The sequence below is a fragment of the Elgaria multicarinata genome, chromosome 2 (genome assembly GCF_023053635.1).
Source record: "Elgaria multicarinata webbii isolate HBS135686 ecotype San Diego chromosome 2, rElgMul1.1.pri, whole genome shotgun sequence".
Taxonomy (NCBI): Eukaryota; Metazoa; Chordata; class Lepidosauria; order Squamata; family Anguidae; genus Elgaria; species Elgaria multicarinata.
The window spans coordinates 42769922-42797567 of record NC_086172.1 but is presented as its reverse complement, the minus strand read 5'-3'; the positions used below and the strand labels follow the sequence as shown (position 1 = coordinate 42797567).

General features: G+C 39.5%; 1 protein-coding gene across 1 annotated transcript; it reads left to right on the top strand.

Moving 5' to 3' along the window:
* Positions 1-942: 942 nt before the first annotated feature.
* Positions 943-26834, top strand: HAT1 (histone acetyltransferase 1). Its single transcript, XM_063116382.1, has 11 exons — positions 943-1107; positions 4826-4897; positions 6350-6425; positions 8503-8623; positions 16467-16646; positions 16874-16995; positions 17498-17602; positions 17960-18066; positions 23548-23699; positions 24927-25043; positions 26441-26834. Exons 1-11 carry the CDS (start codon positions 1101-1103, stop codon positions 26606-26608), a joined length of 1227 nt encoding a protein of 408 aa, XP_062972452.1. The 5' UTR covers positions 943-1100; the 3' UTR covers positions 26609-26834.
* The last annotated feature ends 812 nt before the right edge of the window (positions 26835-27646 follow it).

The following is a 27646-nucleotide window of genomic DNA, read 5'->3' as shown; positions in this document are numbered from 1 at the left end:
ACTATTTAACATACATATTAAACACTAACTTGGGCCTTATCAAACCGATTCCCTCATGATTAACTTTTAACAAAGCCAAAGTAACTGAACAAAACAAGCATAAAACCAGAGCTCTTCTGTTCTGACTCAGGTAACCATATGGAAACGAGGACAGGGCTCCTGTATCTTTAACAGCTGTATAGAAAAGGAATTTCAGCAGTTGTCATTTGTATGCATGCAGCACCTAGTAAAATTCCCTATTGTTATTATTTACATTTCTATACCGCCCCATAGCTGAAGCTCTCTGGACGGTTTACATAAGATTAAAACAATTAAACAATATACAAAATTTAAAAGCACAAAGACATACAAATAATGAAATAAAGAAGCACTTGAACTGTTTCAGTGGCGTGAACTTTTACGGATATGAACCTACATCCAATCTAATCCAAAACAGGTTTTCTTGGAAATAAATCCCATGGATATCAATGGGTGTTATTTCCCAGTAGGCTTCCTTTGAATTCTAGGACAAATCCACTAAAATTAATAGGGCAGTTCCTACTTCGCATAGAACTGTTGCTTTAGTATCAAACTAAGCTCCATTGCACTCCAAAAGAGATTCCCTCCCCTCCCCGCTGGAGGATGTGTGGAATTTCAGTGAGAAAGCGGGGTTGGGGTTCAAATAACCCCCTCCCGAATCGCTATAATCCCGATTCGAATCGGCCCCGCGCGTTCGTACAGCTCGCGGCGTAAATCTGCTACGATTACCAGAACGTTTAGTTTGGCCCTTGCATGGACTGAGAAAAGGGGGTGGATAAGGAAGGAGCTGGGCGGGGCTATGCAAATCAACCCTTGGGAACCGACGTTCCTAAACGAAGGTCAGCGTCGTCTGTGGAAGAAGGAAGCTTTCGACGCCATTGCGCAGGCGCGCGGTGACACGGCAAGCGCCTCTCTTTTCCCCTCTGAGCCTAGAGCGAGCGGAAGTGTGTCCCCTAACTCTAGCTCGATGTCATTTCCGGCGTGTGGGCGCGGGGCTTGATTCGCTCAGTTTGGCTGACTCGGTTGGCTTTGCTGGCGCCGAGGCCGCCGCTGCTGCTGCCGCCGCCGCCGCCGCCAGGGAAATGGCGGGTAAGTGGGCCGCCGCGGGAAGGGAAGTGAGGCTGGCTGGGGTGGGTGACAGAGGGGGAGGCCTGCGTCTGTTTCTCTTCGTGCCCTGGAGAGGTTGCCCGGCTACTGGCAGCCAGGTCATGAGCTAGAAACCGAGTCTCTTTCTCTCTTTTCCCGCCGCCCCGGGAAGCTGTAATAATGTCTACTGCGCGGGAAAAAGTCTTGTTTGGGTCTTTCCTGAGGGAGCTGCCATTACTCCGGATTAGAGCGGAGGGAGGCTCGGCGCAGTCTGGGGAAACGCTTAACTGCTTCAGCTGCCTTTACATTCATGGCTACCTCTTAATTCACCAGGTTGGTCGGTGGACAAGTTACAAAAGTTGTTCACTGGGGTAAGGGTGAAGGTGAGCTGGTCGCTCAGGCTTGTTTCTCATGGAGCGTGTGAATGCGTATGTTTGGCAGGATGGGACAGGTCAGTGATGCTAGCCCACCGGGCAGCTATGTCGCAAGCCAAGGGTAAAGTAGTGAATACCGGAGGTTGCCCCCCAGATGTTTCAGACTACAACTCCTATCCGCTCCAGCCAGTAGTCGAAAGCCTTTGGAGTGTGACAGGTTTGGCAAGACTGCTGTAATCTGTTAGTTTTCAACCGGTGAGTTGAGACATAATACAGAGTTGGAACTGGGCCTAAGATACTGCAACAGCAGCGTTAGCACCATGCAAATAGATGGCTAAAAAAAAAGAAAAAAAGGGAGTCCCCAGCTGCTTGTTTCAATTAAAGCTGAGTTCCGGATCCAAAAAGATTGCTGACTGTTGCTCCATTCTCTTGTTCAGGTTGGCTGGAAGGGGGATATTGTGAGTTGTAGGCCAACACATCTGTAGGGTACCAAGTTGGGGAAGGCTGCTGTACAACTCCATCTCCATGCCTTGCTTTGGCTTTGCTTCTATGCTAATGAGCCAGGGAGCAGTGCAACTTGCAAAGTCCTCCTGCTCCTTTCCAGAATTGCTGCAATTCCCATGCACAGTGCTGCTGGTCAGCCATTACATTAGCAGTTCTATTCTAGTATTGGACATAGTTCCCTCCGTCTCGTTTTTGCATGGGAAAGCTCATAGTATCTGGGCTGATTTGAAGATTTATGTTTTTGCATAGTGCCTGATAATTGAGATTCTGGAGTAGAACATGCATGTGCTTCTCCTCTTGACTTTTTGTGGTTAATTCAACAATGTGTGGTAAGTATATAGCGTATCCCAACCTACTTTAACCTGGTGCCCTCCAAATATGCCATTGGCCATGCTACCTGGGACTGATGGGAGTCGTACTCCAGCACATCTGGAGGTTACCAGGTTGGGGGAGGATGGGATATAACATTTCTGGGATGACTAGCCATGATGAACTGAAGTGACTTAGGCTGAAATCCTCTACATGCTTAGTAATAAGCCCAAGTTATCACAGTGGGATTTACTTGTGAGTGAACATGCATAGGATTTGTCTGCAGCCTACCCACATGAAGCTAGAACTTGCTTTTGAATAAGCATGCACAGGATTAGGGTGTTAGAAGTTAATGATGTATTTTGCAATGAAAGGCTCTAAATCAGCTTTCCCCAACAATTCCCCTCTGCCCCATCCAGGAAGTGATAGGCCAATATATATAAAACAAAACATACATTATAAATGGGCTTAGGTTGGGGAAGGCTATGTGGTATAGTGGGTAGAGTGTCGAACTGAGAGTTGAGAGAACTAGGTTCTAGGCCCCACTCAGCCATGAAAGCTCACTGGGTGTCTTTGGGCTAGTCACAGACTCTCAGCCCAGCCTACCTTGCAAGATTGTTGTGAGGATAAAATGGAGAGGAGGAGGATTATGTACAATGCCTTAAGTTGGAGGGAAAAAGGAGGCATAATATAAATGTAATAAATAAATAAATGCTGCTCTAAAAGACAGAATGCCACCGGATTTGGAAGGGCCCACAGGCTTAGCTATGGCATAGTGAAGCTACACTCCTGTACTCTGTCTATACCCTATAAAGTGCCTTCCTCAACCTGGTGTGTTGGATTAGGTCAGAGTCAAAACCACACCAAGGCATACAGTGGTGGAGAATGGGAAGACATGTGCGTATTTAGGGGTCTTTAGACAAGAATTAATGTTCGCAGCTTTAGTAGCTGAAAGCTCGTAGAGTTTTGTTCATCAGTGTTAGTTCTTTTAGGAGCTGTTAGTAGATGCTAGAGCCTTTCTTCTGTCCTTGAAAGCACATCACATTCTCAGTTGTATAACATGCTTTGCATCTAACATTATATTAATAAAATAGCCGAGTTGCAAGAATCCTAGAAAATAAAACTAGAGTACAAAATTCCTGCAAATTGAATTTTTGATGGAAATGAATTTGATGGTCTTCCAGCCCTGTCATAGGACCAATTAAAATTAGTTAGTTAGATGTTGTGTGTAGATGATGTGAAGTAGTATAAAGTGCTCGTGTGGTCCCTCTTACATCTCATATACTGTTTCCCCCCCCCCCCCATTGTTTGCTACATGGCTTTACTTTGGTGTATGGGGCATGAAAGTAGTAACTTAGTTGCCTGGTTCTGCTATATTCCTGGCATGGCAGGAAAGAATAGGAATGTCATGGCTGTGACAGTGTAAAGATGGGAGTCCGATGGTCCAAGTTGACTGCAGTTTTTCTGTAAGATGCAGTAGTGGATTTCTGCCATCTGGATAGAAAGCAGCATGGAGGCACAGTTTCCCTAATCATAACCAAAGCCAGGAAAGAGGAGGGAAGGAGGGGAAACAAGCAAGCTCATGGCATATTCCCAACCTCCAGGCCACAGTTTAGAGTTCAGAAACATAACTTTTGGATTTAGTTGACAGGATTACAAACTATGGTGAACTGCTGGGTTGCTTAGCCCCTAAACAATGCGGTGTTCAGGGTTTGAATGGCACGATAAACAACCTACAAAGGACCTACTTGTGGGTTGTTGATTATAAGTGGAAGTGGCAGATGTGCAGGAGGCAATGCGTCAGCTCTCTCCCGTTCATCCCCAACAGCTCATGGGATGTTTAACCATAAGCTGTTGTGTTGTGTGAAGCAGCCCTCAGAGTATGTCTGTTGACCACTGCCAAAATAAGCTCCAGGCATTCTCTCTGGTAAGTTTGGAGCAGGGGATGGTGGTATAGAGGATCATCCCTGCAGTTGTACTGGGCCTCTGAGACCCTCTGAAGTGCTTGCCTGCTTGAAACGTGGAGCTGGGGAAGGGGAGCAGAGGCTTATCTCTGATCTTGCGTAGAGATGCAGTATTATGTGAGGGAACAACAGGCAACAGCTCAACCCTATGTGTGTCAACTGAGAAGTAAATCCCACTCGGTTTGATGGGAGTTCATTCCTGATAAGAATGGAACAAATTGTATCCTGTGTTCACTTATCTGGGAATAAGCCTCATCAAACACAGATGGCCTTAATTCAAAGTAGACATGCATAGGGTTGCACTGAAGCAGAGCAGAAGGGTCCTGGCGACCCCAAAAATTTGCTTTGGCTACCAAGGCTTGCCATAATTTGTGGGCCACTTGTGAATAAGTGTTTTTATAGCACTTCCTAGGATCAGTGTTTCCTTGTTTTGTATTCATATTAAAATACTTATTTAAAAGCATTTGTTGATCTGTAGAGAAACAAATTGGAATGTGCTGCATAAGCTGAAGGGTCTTTTAAAAAATGCTTTTTGACTTGTGAGAACTGATTGTAAAATCTTTTCCCTAGGGCTCTCTGCTATGGAGAAGAAATTGGCTGAGTACAAATGTAGTACAAATGAAGCAATTCACCTAAAATTAGGTATGTTTTTAAAATATTTTAAAATATATAAATAATATTTTAGCTATTGTTTTGAGTCTTCATTTTAGAATGTTAGAGCCACTAAAGAACCAGTAACCTTAGTTTGTTCACTTTCTTCTGCCCGTGTTCATCGCTATATAATTACTATTGCAGTGGAATAGAAATGAGCGAGAACAGAAACAGCATTGACAGCAATTTGCTCCCAACTAGCTGTGTGCTGAATATATCGCAAAATGATATTCATGGGCCTTCTTGTAGTTTTTGTCAGCACTGGACTAATAAAACAGACAAGTGGGTGTGGTCCACTGAGTAGAGTGTGAAACCTGCTTTCAATTACCTGTTTAACTTTGAATTTGATGGTCTGGGGAAGTTATTCTTCCATTCCTCTTCTTTAAAATGTTAGCAAGTGTGTGCTACTTGTGGAGTGGAGGCCAGGATAAATGACACAAAGTAATTGTTACCTGCAGGTTACAGTCAAATTGTTTATATTGGAAGAACAACACCTATTGTGCAGCAATTTGCTAGCACCAGTCTTCCTCACCTTGGAATTGCTTGCACAGCTCCACATTTTAAGCATGTTCTTTTAACTATACATCCAATTGATTTTTTCTGCATCTTTGGCTTCAACTATTTCATCTCTCACTGATGGCTTACGCTTCACATGGAAGTGTAGGAAATGGTGGTGTGTGAAGCAGCCTTAAGATTTCAGGGGGAATCAGGAAATAAGTGTAAATAAAACAACAAATGAAAATATTTTCTAAAGAATTACAGAAAACAAAGTCCCCCCCCATCCCCAATTCTGAACCAGAGAACCTGAAAATTCTGTGAACTGTGGTCAATTTTCTAAATGGTATAATGTCTATGGCTAACTTTAAAAGCTAAGACAGTGATTTATTTTACCTAAAGAAAACCTTATTGTGGTAAATATTACAAATAGAAGAAAGTATTGGGAAACGATCCTATGCTCCAAGGGAGGGTGGCTGAAAGGCCATAGGATGCTGGCATCTTACCCCCTCTGCCTTTGGAGTGGGAGCTCCACCACGTGAAGCCTCCCTGGTACAGCAGCAGAAAGCTCTTCCTTCTCTGTGTTGGTGCTCCATCAGTAATGAGGCCAATGTGTTGAGGGGAGGCCATGAATCCACAGGGTCTTGAGCCACCGCTTTTCCCCCAAATGGCCCCAGAGCTATGCCAGTCCTGGAGCTGGTATAGCAAATCCCTCCCACTGCAGTGAGAGGGTGGAGGTTAAGAGAGAAAAAACACACACCCCCCTACTGTCCTGGCCACAGTGATCAGGCAGGAGTTCAGATGTGGTAGAACAGCCACCATGGATTCTCTCCACAGACACACATGCCCAAACATATCTCCATAGGATTGATTTCCTGTGAATGAAGTTAAATATGTTGATAAACCAGTGATAGCTGTTGACTTACAATCACCTCTTTTTCTCATCAGTTCGTTTCCCAGAGGATTTGGAAGATGACAGCACAACATTTCATCCAGAGTTCAGCCATCAAGTTTTTGGAGATGAGTAAGTAATACAGGAAAATATTAAAATTGGTTGAGAAGTTGGTTTTTGTACTGGTACCTTAAATACTGATATTAAATGTTTATTAAACTGCATGCAACTGGTCTAGTAAACATATTTGTTTGACTGTATAATTGTCTGTGGTCATGGTCTGTACAATTGGGGTGGTGCTTCCTAGCTGTGAGTTTAAAGTTATTCGCTAAAACTGTAACTGCTTTTAATAGAACATTTCAATGTTAGAATAAACATATTCAGTTACGATTGCAGTCATGTTTGGCTTTGACTTCAATGTTAGCATATTGATGCCTTCTCCAGCATGGCAATTTGTCCAGCAACTATTTTGATCAGGATCCCAGAACTAAGCTGTACCCAAAAATCCACACCATTCCAGCTGTTTACCTCCTTTGACAGCATTGTTGCTGGACTTAATAACAATAACCATGCAATTAAGAGCTAATTTATTTGTACATCAAGTAATACCTTATATGCATAACCTGCTACCAGTGCTTTTCAGTGTTTGATATTGCAGCCACTGAAGCCCCTAGTTAAGGGAGAGAATATGCACATGGGGTGTTAAAAGAAGAGAGCTCATGAAATTTCCTGGACACACTGATTTTAGAGTTGCTATGCTTAAACAGAAACCTGTTGGAGAATACAAATTATCAACAAATCTGATTACATTTTGTAGACTTTAAGCAATGTTTAAATTTTCTTTAAAGTGTTATTTATTCATAATAGGTTGATCTCCATTAATCTGTGAATGTTCTATGTTGGCACTTTTTGGTTTTCTCTTTGTTAACATGGCTTTATCCAGTGTCCGTTAGCTCATCCGTATACATACCATTGTTAGCTGAATATAATTTGCACCATGATAAATTACTTTCTAAAGGCCAAGTCATATGATTGTTCTTGCTGATGATTTTTTTTAAAAAAATGTGACCATCCTTGGTTACATGAATGAAGACGATATAATCTAGATAAGTGAAACATAGGTAAAATTTTCAGCAATTTCCATAATTGTAACAATTCCAACAGTATTGCTGGTTCATGTGACTTGTTTCTCTATGTGGTTGTGTACGTTGGGATAGTTGTAATAGGGAATAAAAGTGTAAAATTAGAGCCAGTGTGTGTAGTGGCCAAGGTGTTGGACTGGGAGTCAGGAGATCCGGGTTCTAGTCCCCACTCGTCCATGGAAACCCATTGGGTGACTTTGGGCCAGTCACAAACTCTCAGCCCAACCCACCTCACAGGGTTGTTGTGAGGATAAAATGGAGAGGAAGACAAGGATTATGTATGCCCCCTTGGGTTCCTTGGAGGAAAAAAGGTGGGATATAAATGTAATAAATAATTAATAATAATAAAATTACTGTAAACCAGATCTAGGATAACACCAAACTTGTTACTTTGCTGCTATAGATGGACGGAGCAATTTTTCTAGAGATTGTTTCTTGGTTGCTTGTCTTCACGTTGATGGGTAGGCAAAAATTGGCAGTGGTAAACAATGACAACACTTAATTAATGTATAATTATTGTATTCTTGTTCGTAAATGTAAATCGGTGCAGAATCATTAAGTCTAGGGCATGCCCTGTGTTTTTACTATTTATTTTTGAACAGCATACTTGTGTGCATACCATAGTCTGCTTTTGGAATTCTCCTGAAGTTTAAAAGTAGCATGACCTGTGGCATGTTGAGTATCTGCTGTGTCACCATAACACTTAACTCTGCCCTGTGAAAGAAACTCTATACATGTAGCCACACAAAACTAAGGTGAAATGCTAAAGGTTCAACAGCATATACTTTAAAGTATAGCACTGATAAACTTATAGATTAACCCATTTTGTTTCATGAGACGGTGTTAGTGAAATGTCAAGACACTAATGTTACGTTTGGCTGAACCAAAGGAATGTATTAAACAATATTAAAGAATATCTCTGTAGTCATCTGTAGTAAAATGCTTTGTAACTTCGAAGAGGAGTGAGATCTTTCTGTGTAGGAGTAGATAATTGTCTTGGTAGTGTTGATTAAGCATTCAACTATTAAAAAGGCAACTCTTTCACCTAATCTTTCTTTCTCTTACAGTGAAGTTGCCTTTGGTTACAAGGGGCTGAAGATTCTTTTGTACTACATTGCTGGTAACTTGTCAACACTGTTTCGCGTTGATTATACATCCAAAGTTAATGAGAACTTTGACTGTGTGGAGGTAAGGTCAAATGTTCAGATGTTATTTTAGCTATTTAAGTTTGCCATTCTCCTGACTCTCTCGTTTTACTTCTCCCAAGCTTTTTATGACCATGTGCATTTTCTTTAATTCCTGTACCATTGCACATTCTGCTTAAATGAAATCTTATACTGACCGTGATTTTGGTCATTCAGGCCTATCTTTGAATTTTATTATTTCCACAGTATCTTTCCATTTCCATAACTCTCAGCACAATAACCTGACGATGGATTGCTAAATAACAAGTCTTTCTTCCTGAATCAATGTTTGTTTCATTATCCAAAAGGAAAAGTGCTGTTCCTTCCACTTTGTTATGCTCAGATCTTCCTAGATTAGATCAATATGATCCAGCACACCACTTTGGCACTTTTAACATGTGTAATACACAGTATAACTACATAAATATTTCCAGCATTTTTTGAAGATTGGAAACAATTGTACTGATCTATGTTCCAAAATAGTGACTTATAGATTTATCAACCCCTGCTGGAAGTTTCATCTTGTTTTTGTACAAATAAAACTGCACATGCAGTGGAACTCGTGTGTGTACCAGTGTTTAACATTTGTACACAAATGCCTTATATCAAAAGCATACCTCTGAAGAGATACTCACAAATACAATTTTAGTTGTATCTATACCTGGCCACACAGTATAGAACAAATGTAGAAACATAGTTTATCTAACATCACAGGGGGCACTTTAAGATTACTACATGGTAGCTCTAACCTTGTAGGGAAGTAGTCTATATCACTTGGTTATAAGGTAAGACAAGTGCTGTTACACATATGACCTTGGATTTCTGAGCTGTTAGAATGTGATAATACTAGGCTTACTACAAGGCAAGATGCCACAGACAATCTCTTTACAAGGTTAGAAGGACTGGCAATTTTAGGTGTCAGCATTTAACAATGACATTCCTGGTTAAAGAGGCCCAATTCAGATCTTCATGGATAAGACCATGGAAACTTGCCACAGGCTTCTGGGTTCTCTTCACCTGTGTGCGAGTTTTCTTCCTTTCATACTTTGTGCTAAGCACAGTTTGTCATGATGTCCAACGCCAGAAAAGAGAAGAAGGAAGGAAGGGGAATGTGCAAGCCCATGGCATGCTGCCAACTTACAAACCATATTTTAGAGTTCAGAAATAAAACTTGAATGTACTTGACAGGTTTAGAAAGTAAGATGTTTTGCTAACTCACTTTCTCCCAGTCTTTTTGCTTCTGCTGTTCAGCTCCCAGGCAAGCAAGCTGCCTTCCTTGCTGCTTCAAAGTTTTCTTTGGCAAAGTGTCTTGTGAATTAGTTAAACCTCACCATACCAACCTCCACTCAAATTAATTATCTCCTTGTCTGCACAAGCACTTCAGGGAGGGGGCTATGTTTCTTCTCTGTTCTGTGCAGCATATAAATATATTTCAGGGAGATTGTGTGGCCATAACATAATCATGTTAGTAGAAATGTTTAAGCTACTCGTCATACTTTAATTGGTATTAATGACATTAAAAATTATCTAAACAAAAGTTCAATTGTGCTGCATATAACTATGTCTATGAACTTTTCACCCCTTATAAAAAGCTGAAAGTAAAACCCATTTGGATACATAATGAGAGAAACCAATAACACTTCATAAAAACATGTTAGTTTCACTCACCTTTTCAGTAGAAGTGGCGCATTGATTGGGAGCAACAATCCTTTTTTTAAATAAACATGTAGTAGAGAAGCATTTGTCTACTCATTTAAAACTGTGTAGGGGCCTTAGTCTGCAATTATATACACAATTATGTAGCAGTAAGTCCCATTGAACTCAGTGGGACTTACCTCTGAGTAGACATGTGTAGGATTGCGCTGTTAATTTGTATATGATGTTGTGGAGCTTTTAAGGTGAACCGTCTTTTTATCTGAGTTGGTTGTTCATAGATTATCATGGACCACCTCACTTGTGGCATTCATAGATTTTGACTACAGCTATAACTGTTTGCTGCAGTTCTGAACTATATCTTGGAGATCAAAAAAGTAGTGTGACTGATTATCTGTAACACTAGTATCATTATATTGCTAAGTGGAATCCCATCCTCCATAACTGAAGAAGGATGGCTGAAATAATAACCTTATTATAAACACTGTACAATTGTTCAAGTTGTTATTTAGTTGTACTCCTTACAACAATCCTTAAATCAGTATTAATCCTTCATATTTCAGGTAGTGGAGAGGGGACTGAAACAGAGAGAGAGAGAGAGCAGATTTCCTAAGGCGGACTTCCTCATTCACAGCTTAGTCATTATGAAACCTCAACCAGCTTTTAGCTTTGTTTTTTCAGTTGGCACTTCCATTATAAGGCTGCATTGCTGCTGAGTGCAATTTTAGAGATCAGATTTTGGGGTTTAGCTATATTTCTCTTTCCTGTCCCCAAAGGCTAAGATAAGCCAGCATTTCTGTAAGTGTTTACTCAAAGTTATTCTTAGTTATGAGTCGGTATATAGTAGCAATGCTTTAGGAATTCGTTGTGAATTCCTACATGAAATGACCTGATCCACATCTCTCTGACCAATGTCCAGATCGGAATTTGGCTGTCCACCAGATTCCACAATTCCATTAACGTTGTGGTACAGTTCTCAGCAGTTTAAACATACTTTACTTTGCATTTTGAGACAACGTTTTAGTTTTAACGATGGTAGATTACGCAGAAACAGAACAGAATTATGGATTTTAAAAAGTGGAATTGACATAGTCCAGAGATTAGTCAATCCTTAATGTATATTTTTGTGGCATTGCTTTGGAAAAACATTTTGATATTTACATTTGAATCTGCTTTAAAGCAGGGTATATATTAGGGTGTTGTTGTTTTTGCAAAACAGTATAAAGGGAGCAAACATCAAGAAGGTGGCTGTATATACATGGAGTATATACTCATGGAGTATATTCCCAAAGATTGTAGGAGTGCATTTGCATAACTTAATATTCTTATTTGTTTAAATTCTTTGGCAAAATTCCTTCACTACAGCAAGGTGCTGCATTGACTATTCTAATTACGTTGAATATCCCATTACAAATTAAGTTTTGGATCCTTAAAACATCTTAAGTGTCTGCCTGAATGTGAGGCTTCTTGTTTAGCATAATGAATGCTTGTACTTTTCAAATGGAATGTCCTGTGGAAATAGGTATTCTTACATTCTGTCATGTGCATCTGACACAGATTGTTCCTCCCCATCTTCTGCCTTAGGCCTCATTGAATCAGGCACAATTGTGAGATAGCAGGGCGCAAGGATTGAAGAAACATATTGGTGGGGAGACAGATGTTCTGGATTAGCTGATGGGACAGAAGTTTTGGGTTAGCTGTTTCGCACATTACATTAATAAACACACAGAGAGTGATCATGCATGGAGCACTTTTATTTATTTATTACATTTAGATACCACCCCATAGCTGAAGCTCTCTGGGTGGTTTACAAAGGTATGCTGACTTGGGAGCTGTTTACACACGGGGAAAACCACTCGGTGGCTTTGGATCAGTTAAATGATGCAAGTGCAGCGATGATGCAAACCCCGCGGTGCTGCAATTTGAAAAAGTTGGGATTTACTTTTAGTGCACATCCTTTGATGGCTTCTTTGTAGGTTGTGCAGTGTGACATCCGAACCTGGACCACTGGGTTGTTTAGGGGCTAAACAATCCATCATTCTGTGTTTGCACATCACTTTCAAAGGACCTACAAAGGAATTAATCATAGGTTGTGGGGTAAAAGCAGATGACAGTGTATGCTTTGTCTCCCATTTGCGCATGACAACTCATCAGTTATTTAACCGGTGGGTTGTCATTCTGTACCAATAGCACTCTTGGACCATCAGATTTAGCCAGCCTACTACTGTCATGTTTACAACCGTAGAACAGTTCAGTGAGAGCTATGTAGTAATTCTTGTGTAGAAAGTCAATTGCAGGTATTTCTGGGGCTTATATTTGCCTTACTAGGACAGGGGTGGTTAGTTTGTGGCCCTCCTGATGTTTTGGCCTATAACTCCCCATCAGCCCTAGCCAGTGGTGAGGGATGATGGGAGCTCTAGGACAAAACATCTAGATGGCCACAAGTTGTCCTGTTTTAGGACAACTTGTGGCCCACCAGCTGTTTTTTCTTATGTTATGCGCCTGACAGTAGAATCTATGTATGACTACTTAAAAGTTGAGTTCAGTAAAACTTCTTACCAGATCAGTGTGCCTAGGATTGCAGCCTAAATGTATTACACTTCAGAATCTTCTTCATGTAGTTTAGGCAAGCATTACTTAACCCTCATCTTGGCCATTTCCCCTCCTTTTCATTTATCAACATGTGTGGGTCTTCAGTCCTGTGTTAGTTTGTTTTTAAATTAATCCAACCTGAACACCAGTCCACAATCCTAGAATTCAGAGACATGAGCATATTTGAGAGACAAAGCAAATGAAAAGAAATGCGCTGAAGGTTGCCATCCTTCACTCCTCTTCTTCAACATTTTTAATTTTCTCTTCCAAAGTTTGTTCTTTCTATGCATTGCTTTTAGGCACGCAGCTTTCTTTTTCCTTCTCTGTTTCTCCACTTACCTACTCAATATTGTCTTCCCTCCATTTTGACCTTCGCCATGCCCTTTTATCCTTATTTGATACCCTCCCTTTCTTTTTCTCCAATAGATTTCCCTAGAAGCAAGGCCTAACCTTTGCAAAATATTTGCAACCTTGCATGTAGAGGGTAGAAGCTAATAGAGTCCTTAGCATGAAATTGGAATAGGCAAAGTCCAGCCCACCAAAAAGGTGCTACACACTGTGTGTATCTTATAACAGCTCAGCCCTGATTTTGTTGAGCCTGTTCCATAGTAGGATATGTAACGTGGGAGCTTAATATATTTGGAAACAGTAACAAACTGCAAAAGATTAGCCATGGCTTTCTTTGCTTCTCTTCTCAGTTAGAATACTGATTTTTTTTAATTTGTGACTCTTTAAAGAACTAATTTGGCAGTTCTAATATAGCCGCAGGCACATTGTTACTACATTTATACTAAATAAGTTTAATTAAGAAAAATGTCCTTCGTTTTTGTTCAGACTACTCAGTATAAGACAAAAGCAAGTGTTGTACAGCTATATACATTATCTACATAATGGCTCTTTAGGAATATAAAGATGATTAATATGAATGTTGGTGGCACCAAAGCATTAAGAATGAAGTGTGCTTGGGCTAAACTCCATCCATATTCTACTCCCCCCAAATATAGCTGATAGTAAAGTATTATTCATTTGCAGGTGCATTGCTTCTACTTAACAGGACGATAGTTGAAAGGACAGGAATTAGTAGTATGTTGTATTAGCCTTTTGTAGTGTATTTTGTCCTAAGCGTCTTAATTTCCCTGTTTTGAATGCTAAGTAGCAAGGGTCTTGGTTTAGAATTAATACTCATCATGCATGTAAACGGTGTGAAAGAGCTGCTTAGTAAGTTAACACAAAGTGTTCTTGTGTCAGTCCTTATGGAAATAGATACAATACAAACATTACAGCTGAACTCACGGCAAACTCCATTAAGTAAAAACCTGGGCTCATTGTTCAAAGCAGGGTTTGAATAGAATGTAGGCTCATTTTGTTGAATGTAATGTCAGGCTTTTAGGGGGTTGTATTGAGGGGGTAGGGTTTTGTTAAGTTGAGACCAATTCATTAAGTTTTATTGCCTGGTGAGAAGCAGCAATACGTTATTGTGAAACTTCATCAAATATTCATGGTTAAAGAGAAGTAGTAAATGTATTCAATCAAGTGGTCTTTTGGGGGACTGAAAAGGATTATGATGTCTGCTCAGCTGATAGTCTGTAATAATCACTTTGGCTATTTAACGAGGCTAATCTTCATTCAGTTTTGCTTATAGCATTTATACCATGTTCTCCTCCTTTGGGTAAATTAGATTTAAAAATTAGTTCTATGGGCAAAATTAGTTATGGTCACTTTTCTTGTGTGTTTAATTTAATGTCTAATGTATTTTGACTTGAAACAATGTTCTGAAGTCTATATATTTTGTAACTTGTGTGTTTGGGTTTTTCTTGTATTCTTGTTTAAACATACAGATACAGAAAAAGTAGATATTTATTCTAGGGCTTCCAATTAGTTACCTAAATGTTACCCATTTGTTTGGGCTGCCTTTGGGGATGTGAGATTGTATTGAACACATGCTGATCAAAATTAGTGATGAAAGATTGAATTCTATGCTGAATGGTAGGTTTTTATGAGATGTAGTTGCAACACACCTATCCTGTAGGATCTTTTCATTGGCTCAAAAGTTGCATTTATTTAAAACAACTAAGGATCTTGTGGCACCTAAAAGCCAAACAAATTTATTTGTGGTCTGTAGCCAATTTCATCAGATGCATGGAGTGTTACTGAGAGTTCCAGCTATATATGCAGTCCATGTGATGTTAGCGGTGGGGAGAATTGTAAGCAATGGGGTCAGAAGGAAATAAAATGCAGAAAGTACTGACAATGACATTATGAACACTGGTCATTTACAGTACAGTTGTTGATAACACAAACCACTTGGCGCTTGGTAAGTCAACCCATCTAGAGTGATAAAAATCCTTTATTCTGATACAAGACTCTGATGGTGTAATTCATCAACAGGTTCAATTCTAACTCAATCTCTCATTCTAATCTTTTGAACTTTCTTTGCTCTGCAATCGCCACTTTAAAGTCAGTGACAGAATATCCAGGGAGGCTGAAGTGTTCTCCCACTGGTTTTTGAATACTGCCATTTCTGACATCTGATTTGTGTCCACTTATTCTTTTCTGTACGGTTTAGCCTATTTGCCCTATGTAGAATGCAGGAGAACATTGCTGACAGAAGATGGCATATAACACAATGGAAGATGAGCAAGTGAATGAATCTCTAATTGTGGGTGACATTATTAGATCCTGTAACTGTTTCCAGAGTAGATATGAGAACAGAGCTGGCATCTGTGTTTCTTCTAGGGTCTGGTCCCTGTGTTTGTATCCTTGTTATGTGGTCTGTTGCTAGTGAGTAGCTGTTTTAGGTTGTGGGGTGATTTACAGACCTACTGCTCACACTGTGAGAGGGAAGGATCATTGTCTAGGATGGCCTATAGATAATTACCGTATTTCTTCGATTGTAAGACACCATCGATTGTAAGATGCACACTAATTTCAGTGACTCTGACTTATCAGGAATGTTGTCTTCAAGCCTCAGAATTTATTTATTTTTAACATACTTGTTGCTCTTAACAATTTTTCTTACGTTGATGATACCTCCAAGAGCCTGCTTGACCTTGACTTGTGTTAGCCCCTCTCCTGTCTTAGCCAAAAGAAAGGCAATTGAAGAGTAGGCCACAGAATTAGCTTTTATGTATGTGTAATCACCTTGTGAGCATCAATAATATAAATAGACAGACCATTTGTCTCCCGTCTGTGATTACGGGTGGGATGAGGGAACAGTTTACCTCAGCAAAACCTAAGTTGGGAAGACTACAGTAGCTTTATAACAAGTTTCTGGTCGATCTATCAGAAGAGTTGATTTGAACAATGTGAGTTACTGTCTACCTTTGAAGTTCATCATCATCATCAGGAGGAGAGTGTCTACTTTGAAGTTTGTATATTAAGGGCCACAAGGGGGCATCTAGTGAGTGCCAACATCCCATACAGAACTTTGTTGTGGGTAGGTCAAAGATATCAGCCAAGCTATAGGAAGCCGCCATGGCTACTAGTGAGTGCAGGCCATAAACATTTCACTGTATATGAATTCTAGAAACACACATTTCTTTTTCCTTCTGAATCTTCTGTAAACACTGCATCTCCCTTTCTCTACCTCTCTTGGTTTTCAGGCAGATGATGTGGAAAGTAAAATTAGAGAAATCATTCCACCAGGCTTTAGCAGAAGTACAGATGACTTTGGATCTCTACTGGAAAAAGAGGTTAACTTCAAGCCATTTGGGATATTATTACATACATATTCGGTGCATAATGAAGAAGCTGGTGAAGACATAACATATCAGATATACAAGGTAAAGAGAGAAATTCAAAGCCTTGCCTAGACCGAAAGTGATACAGCTTTCATGAAAACTTTTAAGTTGCTGCTTGTGGTGTATATAAAATGTCACTATATCTTTACCAGATCACTCTTCAATGGGGTTACAAACAGTTTCCACTGGAGCATTTTATTATGCCCTGCAACGTGCTCCCTTCCCTTCTGTGAAGAGTTTCACCTGACTTCTTCTGGCTTTTTCCCTAGGCTGACATGACATGCCCAGGCTTTCGAGAGTATCATGAAAGGCTTCAGACCTTCTTGATGTGGTTTATTGAAACGGCGAGCTTTATTGACGTGGATGATGAAAGATGGAACTACTTTCTAGTGTAAGTACAGTTCTAAAGCAACAGTGGACCTTATTACCTCCACAAAGGCTGTATTTTAATTGTGGCTAGCCAATTATTGGGACAGTATAATGATATTTTTCCCAGGAAAGGAAAAACTATTGTTTATCAGGCTGGAGTTTGCATCCATTATGCTTTGCGAGACCTTGAGAATAGAGCCAAATTAAATACTGTTGTCCGTTGGAGCCCTGAATGTAGGGCTTAAACAGTAAAATGAGCTTTGCCTGTGTTTTCTTTTACTTGCCACCTATTCATCTTTATAATAGGCAAGTGCGCTGAAGTGCTGTAAAGAGGTCTGATTTATCCAAGTTGCTGCACACCAATTAAGTGAATTGTACATTCAGAACATAGCAGGTGTACCCATTGGGTCCTCACAGAGTAGCTTGCTGACACTGAAAATTCAGTCAGAGAATGGAAAAGAAAATGGACACTGCATGGGAGCGCGACTGTAATTGACCTGCTTGGCTTTCTGTTTTATCTGCAGATTTGAGAAGTATAATAAGGATGGAGCTACGCTCTTTGCGACCGTAGGCTATATGACAGTCTATAATTACTACGTGTATCCAGACAAAACCCGGCCACGTGTAAGGTAATTGGCAGCATAACACGTGCCTTGCCTTTTATTTCAAAAGAGAATACTGTTGAAGTTCCTAGTACTTGTTTATAATGGTGTTAATTTTGTTTTGTTGGTGTTTTTTTTTGTGTTTTTTTTAAAAACCTCTTGGCTGGCTTTGCATTTATTTATTTCATTGTTTGCATCTGAAATGGGATGGAATTTTAAACCCATAGTGCAATCTCTTAGTGCACTCTTTAGATTTTTTGTATATCAAGCTTTCTGTATAGTGAACTTGTAAGTCACTGTAAATAAACTTCAAAGGGAAAACATACTGCTATCTTGTGGTGGGTATAGTTTTTATTTTCTGTAAGCATTTTCTTCTTTCCGTAGCCAAATGCTGATATTGCCTCCATTCCAAGGAGAAGGTCATGGGGCTCAGCTTTTAGAAACAGTTCACAGATACTACATGTCATCCCCTACAGTACTTGATATAACAGGTATGTGAAATGAGTCTTTCATTGGAGATGGGAATTAATTTGTAAAACTGCTAGCATTTCTTTCCTAACAGTCAGTGAATTCATCTGTCAAAATTAAATGATCTTTCAAAGATTAACTTAAGCAGAGGTCAAGGTTAATACTATCTTCCCTTACATAAGAACTGTGTATAATGTAATTCTTCAAATCCTTTCCTTACTGAGAACAGTGCACCATGGAAATCCAATCCCTAGCATGAAGGGATTACCAGCTAATTAGCCATTTTTATTGCGAACTACACAGCTGACTTGACAAGAGATTTGGGTTTTTGAAACTCCTTGAAGAGCTTGCTTCCAGTTTAGGCAAAACCCTAAATCAGAAAAACAGTGTGTGAGGCACTGCCTTTCTGGAAACCAGAACTGTGTGCTCCCATTCTTTTGGGCCCAAAGATTAAATATATGGATGCCTGAAGAACATGAATTTAGAAAGTCAGAAAGTTTTTAAAAAGTATATTGGAGTGAACTTTTGAGATGATGCAAGATTACTGTAGAACAAAAACAGAGCCTTAATGGATATGTTGCAGCATAAGCTTTTCACTTCAATGGATGCCACAATACATCTGACAGCTTTTTGGTACCTTAAAGGCTATGGGTTGGTTACTGAGTTCCTTTTTGTAAATGGAAGAACTTCGTCAGTCTGTGAATGGAAGAGCTTTCAGTTCAATGGAGGCTTCTAGTGGAGGAAGAGGGAAGGTGATCTCTACTTATTTCCCCCTTCTCTGCAGGTGCAAGAGATTGCAGGGGATGGGGAATTGACAAAAATCCCCTCTTCTCCCAGCAGGAGCAGCATCCTGTGAGCAGAACTATGCTGTGGGGATGCCTCCACCAATGGAGCATTAGTTAAGATCCAAACTATTGTTTCCTGATGCAGCAGACTATTAGGGCTGCAACTCTGGAAATTGCTGTCCTAGAACAGGATACCATGAACAGTTAAGACATGCAAATAAAATTAATTGACTTGGATTCAAAGGTGCTTCTCACCTGATATTTTGCTGATTTCCCTTTCCTGCTGCAGTCGTGAGCAGTACCCTCCATACTTTTCTGGAGGGTCCCCTGACTCTCAGGTGTTTGTAGTAGGAAGAGGGAGGACAGGAAAGCCTTCTTCTCCTTGCAATAGTTAGGATCCAAGCACTATTTTGAAATGATCCAGGGCCTTAACACTTCATTGAACTTTTTAGGAATTCAATGTATCAGTCCTTACTTGCTGAGATTTAAATAAATTGAAAACATGAGATAGCATCCAGAGAGCTGTCTCAGGCACACTTAGTAGGAGTTTTGCCTTTTTAGAAATAAACCCACGTGCCCTATCACAAACTGCTTTTGAAAGTCTCTAACATTCGAAAGCTTCTAGGGCAGGGGTGGACAACTTGTGTCCCTCCAGATGTTTTGGCCTGCAACTCCCAACAGCCTTAGCCAGCATAGCCAATGGTGAGGGATCATGGGACTTGTAGGCTAAAATATCTGGAGGGTTGTCCACTCCTGTGCTAGGGCTTATGGAACAAGTTAAGCAGTTCTGTGAGTCATAATTGTATTAACTGTAGTTCTATTCAGCCACATTTAATTATGTTAATAGACCTATCTGTATTTCCTTATAAAACTTAGGGAATGACACTACATTTGAGGGAAAGGCAGTCTGAAATACTGAGGAAAGTTAGACTCCAATATTATGCTTCCATCATGTGTGTATCTGGGGGGGGGGGGGGGAAATCACTATCAAATTATTATTCAAATTAAATCTTTGGCCACAGTGTAAGAGAATCTTTTATGCAACAAAATATTTTCTTGTGCCCAGTAGAACTAAACCTATTTTCTTTTAACACCAATATTCGTATATTGGATCACAAACTGAGAATCATCTGAATTTCAAAAATTGCTTGCAGTTTGATGTTGGAAAGGAGTAAGCCCCCATTTTGTATGGTCTGTGTAGATATATAATTGAATGTTTGTCACATCTCTGTATCTGTTAATTGAATTTCAATCCTATTTTTTAAACCTTCATGAAATTTTCACGTACTTTTCATCTATTAAAAACATCAAATGCCGATTGGTGACGAAGGACAAAATTGTACTTAAATGTGCATTTCCATAAATAGAATATACCATCTGAATCTTCTAGTAAGATATATTTTACAGTGTCTCATCCTTGACAGTATATAGAAATGGAGCTAGGCCATATGGTGGGAGACAACAGGCCTCTGCATCAATGCATGGAACATAGTGTGTGTTTTTTCAGTAAAACCGCTCAAAAACAGATTTTAAATTGCCCTGTAGAATAATATGCTAGGGAGCATGCTGTTTTTGACTGGGAGCTTGAAAGGTATGGAGAGATGAATTTTCCTTTTTCATCCATTTCTCATTGCTGCTGTTAAGGGAAAATTGGGTTGGACAGACAGGAGGGGACAGGAAATTATGAAAGTGAGATGGCATTGAAAGTTATATGGTAGCTATAGCCAGGGTGCATCAAACTGAGGGAGATGTACAAGGTAATCAGATTTATAAAATAGTTGTTGGGTTAGAGTGAGTTTGAAGTGGTTAACCTACTCATGAGTTTTTCTTGCATTTACTACTTTGTGAATTAGACCCTTGTATCATTTCATATATCAAAAACTTGCCAATTTGCAATCCTAGTTCATATAAATTCGATTAATGGATCTTAAACTGGGACCTCTAAAAAGGGGCACTTGCTGTCCCCTTTTCTAACGCTTTAATTTCCCTATCCCAGCCAAACGGTCTCTGATTTTTTTTAATATGGAGTTTGTATTGTTCCTGCAGTTGCCTTGAGTTAGATATAAAATCATTACACATGTTATAGAAGACCACACTTTCAAGTTACTGAGCTGCTAATTGTTGGCAGTTCTTAATAACCCAAAACATGGAAAGGTATGGTTTTCTTATATCAAAAGGACAGCCTGAGCGAACTACATTTCTGTTAGGATGAAAACTACCAAGGTGCACCCCAGACTCTCTTGATTGATAGGCAGAGGCTCTGAGTTTGACTAGTAATGACTCCCTTTTTAAGGGTATAGCATCAACTGTTAACTTTCTCTTTGGATATGTTAATTCAGATTGAGAACTGCTTACATTCAGAATGAGCACTGTGCATATGAAATCTAGTACATAATTTAGCCACCAGTTAGCCACCTTTACTTTCTATTATTTAGAAGTAATTCCTGTTAATTTCAGCAGGACTTACTAACAAGTACATTTAGCAGACAATTTTTGCACCTGATCTACTCAAAAAAGTGACACTGAGAAAAGCTTCCAATCTTTTTCTGGAAAAGGGAAAGGTTCAGGTTCACTTCCAGATCCCTTTGCTTGAGCTGCAGTTGCTCTGGTTGTTTCTGTGGTGAAGAAAATAAATGTATATTCAGAGTGTGCGATAGAGAAATTTTACTTGAGTAGATTCCCTACACTGTGCTCTTCCCCTGATTCTTTGTATATGGCATGCTCCTAGAAGGAGATTATCACTCAACCTACTGCTACGTTCCCTCAGTCAGCCCTACAGAAGTCAGAGTTGAATAAATTCATAGCCAGCTTCACAAGTGAAAAGTCTACATCAAGAATAATACATGTGGGTTACAAATCACCCACCCATAGTTGCAAGCTTAAGAGAGGTCTTGTAATTTGGCAAGACCCAATGCCAGTGATCACTTAATCTGCCAGTGAAGAAAATGCTACCAAGGGTCAAGCATAGACAACTGAATATTACCAATATGTTAGGGTTTTGACCTATTAGTATTTTGTGCCTGTTCAGACAACACACTAAACCATAGTTAGGCCACTAACCCTTTTGCAGCAAATAGTGAACAGGGTCATAGTGTATAGATAATATAGGCTTGTATCAGTGTTGTCATTCTGCTACTTCAAGCTTGGGAAATGCGTGGACCATGGGCTGTTCAACAACGGCCCCCTATGGAAACTTCAGAAGAATATTTTTAGCTTGTTTTCAGCTTAAATTTCTCTTTCTGATTCCTCTGTAGCAGTTTGCCACTGGGGGTGCAGCAGCAACATCTGAAGTGTGTGGACCTACATGAAGGTCTGGGGGTGGGCATGGAAAGTGGTCTCTAGCTCCCTGAAGTTGTCCACCCTTGTGCTAGCAGAAGGCCTCCACCGCTTGCAGAAACCCCATTTTTATCCTTGCGCAAGTGTCAAATCCAAAGCATGGATTGGCTTGCATGAGCTGTTGCATAACTCATTATGACTTCATTAGCTGGTGTTGTTTGCATTAATAGTGCTAGGGGTTGTGTAAATGCTAACAGAACAATGCCCATTCCTTTAATTTTCCTACCAGTATAATGTTGGTTATAATCCACAAGCTCTACATCAGCCTTCCACAAACTGCTATCCTCTGGGTTCTGGTCTACACCTCTCAGCATTCCTATCCATTGGCCATGCTGGCTGGGGTTGATGGGAGTTAAAGTCCAAAACCTCTGGAGGACACTAGGTTTGGAACGGCTTCTTTATATGATGGAGAGTCTCCTTCTGTTTTGTTATATTGGACAAGCTAAATCCATTTGGGGGTGTTAATCCATTTATTAGCAATGAAAGTATTTAAATTGAATATCACTGTCTGGACATCTAATTTTCTGTAAATTAGATTCAGATTCTGTAAACTTCCATACAGATATAGTTATGAAAGTGTTTACTCCTTATTCATAAGCAAGTAGGACTACAATATCTGAATGTTTTGTTTTCCTCCTATAACTGTTGTCACTTCATTTGACTCATTGATAAGCATTTGGAGGTAGGTGGAGTATATTTTCAAAGCCAATCTAAAGTTTGCATTATAACCAGTGATTGAATACTTATTCCTTGGGTTTCTGAAATGTATGTTAAGTATTAAAGGACATTTCTGAAAGTGTCTCAGAAATGTTTGTCCAAATGTGTAAGAGTAATGAACTCTAAGAATCCTGCAGACTATAAACACAAGTCAAGGGCTGTTCATTAGCATGCAACTTGCAGAACGCTTCATTTTCAAAACTGAAGTGTAGCTGTTAGGCTACAAAGCTCAAAGCTCATTGAATCCCCAGTTGCCTATTTCGCCATAGCAAACGGCTCATTATTTTGACTTTAGTAGGCTTTGTTGTACATTTAAAGGGCTAGAGAGGACAGTTAAATCCACAGAGTGGAAATTCAAATATGTGTGTGTTTGGTATAATTAGCAAAACTTTGGAAAGTAGAGATGGTGTACATGTAAGTGTTGTATCTAGAAAATAAAAAAAATACTTCAACAGTGATTATGTGAATACTTCGAGCAAGATATAAACTAATTTTTACAATACTCAGTGTTAAAAAATATGTGCACTTTTCTCTTGTCCAAACGCTTAAAATATTTAATATATTATCTACAATGAAATACTGGGTTTCTTAAAAAAATAATCTGATATTTTTTTGGTTGCTTAGAAAGGAAAAACATGTTCCAAAATGTTTGTACTTTACTTTTAGCTGAAGATCCATCTGAGAACTATGTGAAACTACGAGATTTTGTATTAGTCAAATTATGTCAAGATTTACCTTGCTTTTCACCAGAGAAGCTCAAGCAAGGTTTCAGTCAAGATATGGTAACAGAAGCTCAACAAAAGCTGAAAGTAAATAAGGTATATAATATTAAAATCTTGTATTGATGTGAGCATATTATGAGTTGCATCCAACATTGCCCTTCTGCAAACAGGAGGAGTCCTTCTGCTCACAGAAGGTTCTAACTAAGGAATTTGCTTATGAAATTGGAGGTGAAGAGTGTTTTTGCAATATATATATATATATATATATATATATATATATATACACACACACACACACACACACACACACATATACATACATACATATATACACACACATACATACATACACACATACACACACACACCATCCCCCAGAAAATCTCCCAGAACATTGGAGAGGGGAAATTGGTGAAAGTCACTCTCCCCTCCATCCCCACCCCATTTTTTAGTGGAAGCCTCCCGTAGATCAAACGTTCTTCCAGTACTTTAGTGTTCAAAGTTATTAAGGACAACAAATCTCCCTTTACTGGCTGGATCCCCAAAGAACTACTAGCTTTAAGGTAGTCTTTTGAATCCCAGTCAGTGGTTCTAGATCAAGACACCACTTAGATTGCATAAATTACATTGTTGTATTTTAGTTATGAAGAGACAGCTTCAGGTTGTATTTGAGCTTTGGCTTCAGTTGATTAGATGAAGTTTGGTATTCGATCCATAGCAATAAGGCACCACTGGTAGTAATGGTAATGCCTTTCGGGAATTTAGGAGGCCAATTTTCTAGGGAAAAATAGTTTCTGAAGAGACAACTATTTGAGGAGTGTATAGTTTGCAAAACACCTGAAGCAAGGAGAGATGGGAGGGGAAATGCACAATTGCTTCATTTAGTGCTGTTATATTCATGGGTTGCCTTTTGATAAATATTTAGGAAGCTATGGATGAAATCCAGTTAGGGTGTTCTGCTGACAGAACTACTTCCATCAGTAGAACCAGCAAGTTGTGTGTGTGTGGTGGGGAGTGATTCCCTCTCTCCCTGCAGCCCTCTACCTGCACTTGAAATCTGCTTCGGAGGGTTGAGAGACCTCTAGAGCAGATTTTCAGGCCACAGGGGCAGAGAAGGAGAAGGAAGCCCCATAACATGTGCAGAAGGCATCGACCAGCACAATTGTAAAACACATTACCCAAAAGTAATTGGTAGTTAGGTATATCGGGACAAAGGACAGAAGATGGGCTGCCTAGCCTTGAAAGATATTTTTAACCTTATGCATTGAAGGCAAGTAGTAGTTCTAGGCCTTTGATTCATATGCTTCTCCTCTTGTTTATTAGCAACATACAAGACGGGTTTATGAAATTCTCCGATTGCGTGCCACAGACATGGGTAATGCAGAACAATCCAGAAATTACAGATTGGATGTAAAAAGAAGACTGATGGGCCCTTATAAGGTGGCGTTTTATTTTCATGTATATTTTAAAGCTCTTTTGAGTGTTCAAAGCTTATAACTTAATTGTTCATATTTATTAAATTTGCTTCCATTGTTCAGAGTAGCTTGAATAAACAGATTCAATTATGGAAATAGATTAGCTAGAAAAAAGGGAAGAGAGAAGGATATTCCTTGCATGTTGTACTTCAGGAGAATAATCAGTGGTCAGTATTTAGAGGTCCAGTTGCATATGCAAAGCGCTTGAGCTGTGGCGCATAGGATATATGTGATGGCTTTTTCTTCCTGCCAGTAGTCCCTTGCATGGCTCATGGGGTGCTGCTGCTCTGGTGGGCAGCCTTTAGGAGAGTTCAAGGGGTGGAAAGTTGTGACTAGAAAGGAAAGTGGGGAAAGCTGCAGTGCTCTTGGCCAATAAGAGGGCAAGAGTAGATTTATCCCAGAAAAAGATACTAGAATGTTGCATGTAAATGACAGAGAAAGTACAAAGTTTTTTGTGTTATTATAGTGGTTTTAAATGTATGTGTATATTGTACGTTTTTGTGGTTTTTAATTTTTGTATATTGTTTTTAAGTGTTTTTATCTATGTGAGCGCTTTGGCTATGGGGCGATATACAGATGATGATGATGATGATGATGATGATGATGATGATGATGATGATGATAATAATAATAGCAGCACAATATACCCTTCAGTCCCCCAAGCAAGTTATTTAACTAAAAACAAGAGGCAATATTTGGCATAGGAGATATAGGATAGAATCCCTCAGTAATTGTTGCTTAATTGCTATTATTGCTTAATTTAATTGCTATTTTTTTGGCCCTTTCTAATGTCCTTGGGGCTTTTAGTTTGATAATTGTATTAATTACTATAATTTGTGCTATTATATTTTGTGAGTTGCTTTGAGTGACTCCTCTTATTGAGGGTAAAAGCAAGGTATACATTCTTTAAATAACTTACATGGAGTTGGTCTGGAATTAGAGCAGCCTTCCCCAATACGGTGCCTTCCAGATGTTTTGGATGACAACTCCCAACATCCCTAGCTGGCATGTCAAATGGTAAGGAACGATGAGAGTTGTAGTCCAAAACATCAGTAGGACATCACATTGGGAAAGGCTCAGTTAGAGGATTAATTGTATTGAATGCTTTGCAGTATGTCTTAGGCGCTATTGAAGTTGGAAATAAACCTTCTGTCTAGGTAGAAATCAGTTCCAGCCTTACTGTTCCCCAAAATCTCTTGTAATTGGTACAGGTAACTAATCAATTTATGAGTACCAGTGAGTAGGGGAAAACAATAGGGCTTTCCGAAGGATCCATTCTTGAGATTTTTAAAGGTTAAATTGCCATATCTTTAGTAGTAGTGTGATGGTAATGCTATTCATGTGTTCTTTTGAATTTTTTAGAAAAAGCAAAGAGAAATTGCTAAGATGAGAAGATGTTTGAGACCAGAAGAGTTGACCAATCAGTTGAACCAAATAGATCTAAATTTGCAACACAAACAATTAGAAGATACCTTCCAGCAACTTGTTTCAGACTATCGAAGGGTCCTAGAACGGCTTGCCCAAGCTTGAGGAGTCTCTACAGGAAACGTGCAGATTTCTGTACGCTGTGTTGTGAAATACATCCACGATTACTGCTTCACTTCAAACTTTCATGTGACACCTTAATCACTTTCAAGATGACTCTGTGGTTTTCTGTGCATTTTGAATATTTTCTATTTTTGTGTTGTAGATTTTAAAAAGCTGTGCTTAGATTTGGGGGCACTTCGCTGAAATAAAGATGGTAGATTAAGATGCATTAATGGTGTTGTGGTTTAAATTTTTGTAGTGCTTGGAATGTTTAGCTTGCCTGTTAAGGTGGAGCAGTAAGGGAACCAAGTATAATTGCATAAATATCAATGCACACTGAAAGAATATGTCTAATAATCATCAAACTTGGGTAAAACAAACTGTGGCTTGGACCTAAAAGTGTCTTTTGTGTGACTGGAAAGTCATTTTTGCTTGGACAAGATGGCTTCACCTTGATTTTCACTGCAGTCCCTGTGCCACATCCCACGCCATTCTTGAGGGCAGGAGTTGGGAGGAGAGAGGGCAGTCCTCAGAAGCAGCTTTGAGGAGGCAGGAAAGTCCCTTTGTCCTAATGGCATTCTGCTTACAGCTCTGTGGAGTGTAGCAGGAAGGAACTACCTTGGAGTTATGGTGGGTGTGGGGTTGGAAAGAGGGACGCAGTGATACCTATGTCTCCATAATGCCCAGAAGCTAGATTTCTAAGATAATTTTGTGATTAAGAATCCGATTTGAGATTTAGCAGCACAGATGTTAATCTGAAAGAATAAGCTACTGAAAACAGTTACACTTCCTGAGTTGCTATTTTGTATTTTTATGAGTTGTTGCAAACCGCCTAGAGAGCTTTGGCTATGTGGCAGTATAGAAATGAAAATCGTAGTAGTAATAGTAGTAGTAATGCTTCTTAAGGCTAAAATACTATACAAGGCACCTCATTGAATACATAAAAACGCACAAAAACAATTTGTGGGAAGTCAGTACAAGGTTTAAGAATAGGTGATGCTGTCTGGTTACTATCTGCAACATGTGCTGAGGTGGTATATA